The 7,837-nt window shown below is 29.5% G+C and overlaps 1 protein-coding gene across 1 annotated transcript; it reads left to right on the plus strand.

Moving 5' to 3' along the window:
- Positions 1–1,196: 1,196 nt before the first annotated feature.
- LOC107956881 (ethylene-response factor C3) lies at positions 1,197–2,195 on the plus strand. The gene has a single exon (XM_016892368.2). It carries the CDS (start codon positions 1,295–1,297, stop codon positions 1,955–1,957), a length of 663 nt encoding a protein of 220 aa, XP_016747857.2. The 5' UTR covers positions 1,197–1,294; the 3' UTR covers positions 1,958–2,195.
- The last annotated feature ends 5,642 nt before the right edge of the window (positions 2,196–7,837 follow it).

A 7,837-nucleotide genomic window follows, 5' to 3' on the forward strand; every position in this document is an offset into this window, starting at 1 on the left:
TATTTAGTAAGGATGGTAGTTACTCATGTTGTCTCAAAACAATGTGATCGGAGATTTAAATTATCTTCATGAGAATTAGATCACATTTTATGGTCATTTGTAAATATTTTTTCTATGTTTTCGGATAATTTATAGGGATTTGTTCGTTCTTTGTATATAAATTTTTGTGAGGTTTTCACGAAGTTTTGTGCCTCTTAAAAGGAACTAGCAGGTTGATGGATCATTGCCCTAATGATATAACGTAATAAAAGGTTCTTCTAACTCACATAATGAGATGAGAAGAAAAGTTAAAAATAACTAAATAATAATAAGAAAGAAAAAAGATAGAGTTGAACAACTGTATAAAATTTTTTGTACATTGCATACGACTTTACAATAAAATTCTCTTTTTTTTTCATAGAACAGAGAAAAAGAAAAAATATAGAGAGCGTCTATTAGGTCCAAACTCTTAAATAATCTGATGACCACCCTTCATGTTAAATAATTAAAATTCTATAAAAAGAAATTAAATTGAAAAACTTTACAGTGACCAAATTGCAAAAGAAATCAAATTAATAACCTTTGTAGCCAAAGACATTTACCACATTATGTATCAGGGTCGAATTATAAATTTTTTAGTGGTCAAAATATAATTTTATCATGTATTACTTTATAATTCTATTATTTTATAAAAGGACTTCTTAGAATTTTTTTTTAAAGAGAGGCAAAGTATAATTTCTAATTTAAACATTTCTTAATGGACCTGCATAACAAATTTTCCATTTTGTGGCCAAGCCCTAATGTATTTTAGTTGCTAAAATCAAATTTTGAAATATATCCTATTTATACTTATTATAAAATTTTTATTGTATTAATGTTTAAATTAATTGGATTTCAACTCAGTAGTTAAAAAAAAGTTAACATACATAATTTTTTTAAATGATGATAACGCAAACTCAATCGGAAGAAAATTAGTATACTCTAAATGATAAATTATATTATTATAATAATATTTTTATATTTTAATAATTTTATATGATCTTTAAATAAAATAATTTAAAATTAAATATTTAAAGATTTAATATACAAAGTTTTGACTATTGTTAAATAATTTTTCTAAAAATAAAAATAATTTTTTGTGAAATAACCTAACGTATATAAAATATTTGTGTGATAGTTTCTTAATTTAAGTGTGTTCACATCTGCTAAATTCTGGTATATATAGTGGGTGCCATACTTCAAATCTTGTGACACAAAACCTAGTTTGTGACTCGTCAAGGAGGAAAAAACAAGCTGGGCAAAAAATCACCCAGTTATGGAGGAGGAGTCTTGGTTGTTTCAATACTCAAATAATGCAGATTTATCAGCGTTTGTATCCGAGGAGGCGTTTTCCAGCAGCTGTGAGTGGGATGAGCTCCTTCTCAAGTTCAATATCTCCCAAGAAACGGCTTGGATGGACTTATTGGGTGATGAAGAAGAAGAAAGGGGTAAAGCATCGTCAGAGTGTAGCGACAACTCCATCGATGGCGTAAAGGAGGAAGAGGTTTGCTCAGAAGAACCCAAGGAAACGAAGAGTTACAGAGGGGTGAGGAAAAGGCCATGGGGCAAATTTGCTGCTGAGATTAGGGATTCAACCAGACATGGTGCCAGGGTTTGGCTTGGTACATTCGACAGCGCTGAAGCAGCTGCTTTAGCTTACGACCAAGCCGCATTTTTAATGAGAGGACCATCGGCTACTCTCAATTTCCCCACTGAAGCTGTCAAGGCATCGCTTAAGGAACTCAAGTGTCGATGCGATGAAGACAAGGGTTGGTCCCCTGTGGTGGATCTCAAGAACCGGTATTCATCGAGGAAAAGATCCAAGAACAAGAAAATCAAGCCAAAGGACGCGGCATTAAGGCAACAGCAAAACTTGCTGGTCTTTGAAGATTTGGGAGCTGATTACTTGGAACAACTGTTAATAAGTTCATGTGAGTGAAAGTAGAGCTCCTTGGTTGCTTTGGGTACTTTAATCCCATTTCATATCTTCTTTTCTCTTGTCAATTTCATTGCTTTGGTGGGGGCGTTGATTTAAGCACACTCTTCAATCTTCTTCCTTACTTCATCATCTCATCTCATATTAGGTCTCTTGTAAAGTTGAAACAACCCACACATCATAGAAATGTACAATAATTTCACCTTTTATGTTCACATCCCTCTTTTCTTTTTTTGGTAACCTACTTCCCTCACTTATTGCACAATAATATATTTCTATAATCTTATAACCAGCTGACCTGACCGACAATTTAACAAATTGGTAGTTTAATCTGATTATATAATTGCATTGAACAGGTAAAACTTCAAATTTAGCTTATATTATATATGATAAAGAGTTATTAAATTTATATTTATGTAATATTAATTAATTTTACATGTATTATTTTTTATAATTTTATACACTTGCGACTGACATCTTAATGAATTAACAGTTAAATTGAATTATTTAATAGCAGTGACCAATATGTATAAGAGAAATAATGTATTTCTATAATCTTCACTGACAGCTTAACAAATTAATAGTTTAATCTGATTATATAATAGCATTGAATGGGTAAAACTTGAAATTTAACCTATATTATATATGATAAAGAGTAATCAATTTTATACTTATGTAATATTAATTAATTTTATATGTATTTTTTATAATCTTATACTGTCATCTTAATGAATTAATAGTTATATCAAATTATATAATAGTAGTGATCAAGTAAACTCTCGAATCCAGCCAAGGCCGCCATTCGATCTACTAATCAATTCCCTTCACGAAACACATGCTTGAGTTCAATTTCCCAATCACAAGCAATTAGTCTTTTTTGTTCCGTAGCACAGCATTATCATAATCCATCTCGACTACACTATTTATTTGCAGAATCCACCATATATTCGTATAATTTAGTAATTGAAATTGAATTTAATTAAGAATTATACAATTGAATGTATGTATAAGGTTATCTATCCATTGAATTAGACAAATTTGGTAAGTTGATTTGGTGGAATATTCTTCGATTTTAGTAATTATGCTTTAGTTTCTGTTGATTTAACTGTATTTTTTAGTTTGTATTTTATTGTGGTATTAGTTGAATAAATTGACATTACATTAAAAAATTTTTGATTTCGGGCTTATTAATTTGTTTGTTTGAAGATTTTATTCTTTAGCAAATCTATTAATATATTACTTTAATAATAATTTTGACTTTTTATTTAATTTTATTTAATATTTTTTTTCTATAAACTCTCCTTTTTTTTCCCTTTATATATTGCTGTAATACACTTTTATTCTATTAATCTACAGTGAAAATGCTACGAATACAAATTATGTGTTATATCTAGACTTGTCTATGAGTCGGGATGAACTCACCTAAAAAGTGAGAAGGTTTGAATAAAAATATAGGCTTAGGCAAAAAAATAAGACTCATCTAGAAAACGAGTCGAGCCTAAAGTAAAACCTTTTTGGCCCGAATATGCAAAAAAGAATCTGTTGTTCTTTTTTTTTTTTACTATTTTGCTACCATTTCACTATTATGTTACTACTATTTTCTAATTATTGTTTGGATATTGTATAACTTTTATTTTATTGTTAATTTTGTTATTATTTGTTAAGTTGCACATATCTTAGTGTTATTTAAGGAAACATATTTTTTTAAAATTTATTTTCAACTTGTTAAGAAATATTTATTTTAATGTTTTTAGTATATATTTTTGATGTATTATATTTTTTAAAAATTTATGTAAAAAATTAATATGATCGGACCCGAGTTTTAACATCTTTATCCAAACCGGAATTGAGTAAAATTTTAGATCCATTTTTCGGGCTCAACCCGGTCCATGACCCCTAGTTATATTAATTTACTCACTAATTGAAATTGATTATTAATGGTTTGAATGCAATAGTTTTCAAATACTTTTATAAAGGCTTAATATATCAAAAAGTCCTGCAAAATAATTCAATAATCAATTGAGCCATCAATCGAGAAAAACACTTAATTGAGCCTTTAATTGAATATAAGCAATCAATTAAGTTCTCGAAAAAACAATTTCCATGTAAGCCCTTGACGTACGTTAAATCTAGCAATTTCCCTTTAAAATGTTTTTAAAACATAAAAATCATAAAAACATATTCTTATAAAATTATAAGCGATTGAATTTTCAAAAATAATTTTAAAATAGAATTTTTTTTAAATTATAAAAAAATTAGAATTTTAAAAATATATAAAAATAAAAATTATTAAAATTCATTTAAAATAGTATAAAATTGCAAAAAAAATAAAATTTACAAAAAATATATATTAAAATTATTAAAATTTCAAAAAATAAAAATAAAAAGTTATATAAAATCATGAAAAAGAGTTTGCATGATTTGCTAACGTGGCACGTTAAGAGTTGATAGTCAAGAAAAATAACCAGAATTGGTTAAGGTCAAAGGGAGGGGTTCAAGTTCCCAATGGCTGCACCATGTAGCCCGTGGTGTTGATGTTTATATTGATGATATCGACAAGTTGATCAATCTCAAAGATAGATCCATAAAAAAATTATAATTTGTTATATTTTCATAATTTTATATAACATTTTTATTTTATTTTTTTGCATTTTTTTTCAAAATTTTATATATTTTTAAAATTTATAAAAAAAATCAGGTGAAAATTTTTATAATTTTTTATAAATTTATTTTTCTAATTTTATAATTTTTGAAAAATTCATATTTTAAAATTTTAAATTTTCTATTCTTTTATAATTTTATGATTTTTTTATAATTTGTTTTTATCAATTTTAAAGGAAATTACTAGATTTCACCAAGTTGCACAACCTTGACATGTCACATTGTAAAATTAACGGACGTTAGGGGCTCATACAGAAAATTTTTTTAAGAGCTTAATTGATTTTTTATATTCGATTAAGGGCTCAATTGAATGTTGGTTTAGGTTGAAGGCTCAATTGATTATTGAATTATTTTGGAAGTTCATTTTTAATATATTAAGCATTTTATAAAATTAATTAATTAAATAAGTTCAAAATTCATATTTTCTTGGTAGTAGATTGGTTACTTATAAGTAATCTTTTTAGAAAGTACTGACTAGTTTGACTTTTTCTTTTTTATGAAATTGTTACTTGTCAAATTAGCAACATTGACTCATAAAATTTCTTATATATATATATATGTATGCAAAAACATGATTGAGGGTGAACATCTTTGATGTAAACTCAGTGTAGGTTTGGCAGATGGTTTAGGCTGAATATTCAGTTCTAGCTCCATTGTAAAGCCCTTCTTTCCCACGTTAATTGAAGGGCAATTTACATCAAAGAATTGTTCGCATTTGTATGTTGTACAAACAGCCATTGAAGCGGATCTTTGGCTGCCTGCAGGTACCAGTAGCCACACGGTTATTAGAATGTCCTGTGAGAGTTTTGTCAACTTGTAACCTTGATGCATGCAATTGAGACATGATTCGGGTTTGCTGTAAGTTGAAAGCTGACATGAAAAAATCAAAAATTTGATTCGTTTTATAAGCCATGCATGTGTTGCTGCGTTCCGAGAAAAATTTAGTGCTTTCCATTGCCCTAAATTTTTCTTTGAGCCATTTACACCTTTCCTCTAGTGGTTTCCATTGCCATAAATTTTTCTTTGACCCATTTACACCTTTCCCCTAGCCATTTACCAATGATAGGTTTCATTTGCAAATCTTTGATGTGTATTCACAGCCCAGTGACAGATTTTATCTGTGAAACCAGTGGTGGTTAAACCACAACCTAGTGTATAGGTTGTTGAAGTTTAGAGGAACTCCCATTGTGGTGTGTAGCGGTGAGGTAAGATCTTTTCTGTTAAACCAAAATCGTATGGCATACATAAAACATGTGCATACAAACTGGATTTTCTAAAATGACATATATATATGTATACATTATGGAAGTGGTACGAAATATTGATATTTTGAAATTGCTATTGGTTTACTTGTGATGGAACTCACACTAAGCTTCATAGTTCGCTCTCTTTTTCTTTTTTTTCCATCTCTACATATAACCCATTAGGGTAGGACGCGTGTACAGGCCAATTTTGGGCCACCCCAAAACCTAACTAACCTACCCTAACCTAAACAGCCCAATACCCATAAGCCCAACTAATACATCAGCCAACCCAAAATTTAAACCCAAACAAATCAAAACCTTAAAGCCCAAATGGCCCAAAATCTAAAACATTTTTCAGCAAAATTTCAGCAGCAAACCCTAGCTGGCCGTCGCATGCCTCACGTGGCCTCCTCATCTGCCACGCCTCCATGCCACCATGTCGGCCACCATGCCCCTCAGCCTTGGCCACCACGCCCCACGCGTCTGACACTACCACCACCATGCCTTTGCCGCACCTGCAAACAAGCAAAGGAAAAGGACAAAAAATGGAGCAATAAACAGTAACAGAATATTGTATTTTTGGCTATAAAAGCCACAAGCAAAATCGAACTCAGGGGGCTTTTTTTTCTTTTCTGTTTTCGTTTTTAACATTCATTCAAGTGTTCAAAAGAAATCAATAACCAAGATAGAATGAAACACATGTACAAGCCGTGACTTTAACACTGAAATCAGAAGTTCAAAGTTGTCAAAAAAATCAAAAACTACAAATATAAGGTAATCTTTTTCTTTATTTTGTTAGTCTCGTTCTCTAAACCTATTTTCCATACATAAATATTAATATATATATATAAAATACAAAAAAGTATAAACATAAAAAAAAATAAAAATAAAAATATTTTTTACCTTTTCGGTGGCCGGCGCCGGCGCCGGCGAGCCTCCGGTGGCCGTCCGGTGACCCCCCCGGCCAGAGTCCCACCGGATTCCCCTCTCTTCTCTTTCCCTTCTCTCTTCCCTCTCTCTTCTTTTTTTTCTTTCCCTCTCCCCAAATGATTTTTTTTGGTTATTTTAGGCCTTATATAGCCCTCCAAAACGACGTCGTTTTGGGGGCTACACTTAAGCCCCAAAACGACGTCGTTTTGATCATGCCCGACCCATCCGACCCGACCCGCCAGGAGGATCCGCGTGTTTTATTTGAATGGATTATTTATGTGCCCAGTCCTTCCGCTTTTTCAGGGTTTTGCAATTAAGCCATTTTTCTTGTTTCCAATTTGGCCCCATAATTTCTCGCGCTTTTCGATTTAGTCCCCGCTAATGTGCTGCGTTTTAATGGAAAGGAATTATTGTTGTTTCGGTCCCCCTATGTTTTGTGCGCGCTCAAATAAGCCCTTTTCTCTTTATTTCCTTTCACATTTGCCCCAAAACTTTGTTTTTAATTCAATTTTAGTCCTTTTTTTCGTTTATTTTTATATCTTTATTAAATATCCTTGTTATTTTTATTAGTATTATTAGTATTACTATTATTATTATGTATTAGTATATATTTTTATTATGTACGTGTATACATATATATATTTTCATATTTAATATTTTTATTTCACTTTATTTTAATATTTTATTAATGTTATGTTTGTTTCTTTTATATTCCAATGTTATCATTATTATTATTATTATTATTATTATTAGTTTATGTTTTGTTATATATTTATATATTTATAATACGTATATATACTTGATATATTTGTATGTACCTCGGTAATATTATTACTAGTTTTTAATATACGCATATATTACCTAAATATTTTAGTATTATGTATATTCTTCGTGTATTATATATATGTGTTCTTAATACTATACTTTATTTGTGTCATGTTTTTTATGTTGTATTATTATATTTTAATATTATATTATATAATTATATATACATATATCTTTTATATATATTATCATTGTATATATTTTAATATTATTAGTTATATTT

Source organism: Gossypium hirsutum, chromosome D07, assembly GCF_007990345.1.
Source record: "Gossypium hirsutum isolate 1008001.06 chromosome D07, Gossypium_hirsutum_v2.1, whole genome shotgun sequence".
Taxonomy (NCBI): Eukaryota; Viridiplantae; Streptophyta; class Magnoliopsida; order Malvales; family Malvaceae; genus Gossypium; species Gossypium hirsutum.

Bases quoted from the DNA above. Each gene is read 5' to 3' on its own strand.
- LOC107956881 (XM_016892368.2), top strand. From the start codon at position 1,295: ATGGAGGAGGAGTCTTGGTTGTTTCAATACTCAAATAATGCAGATTTA.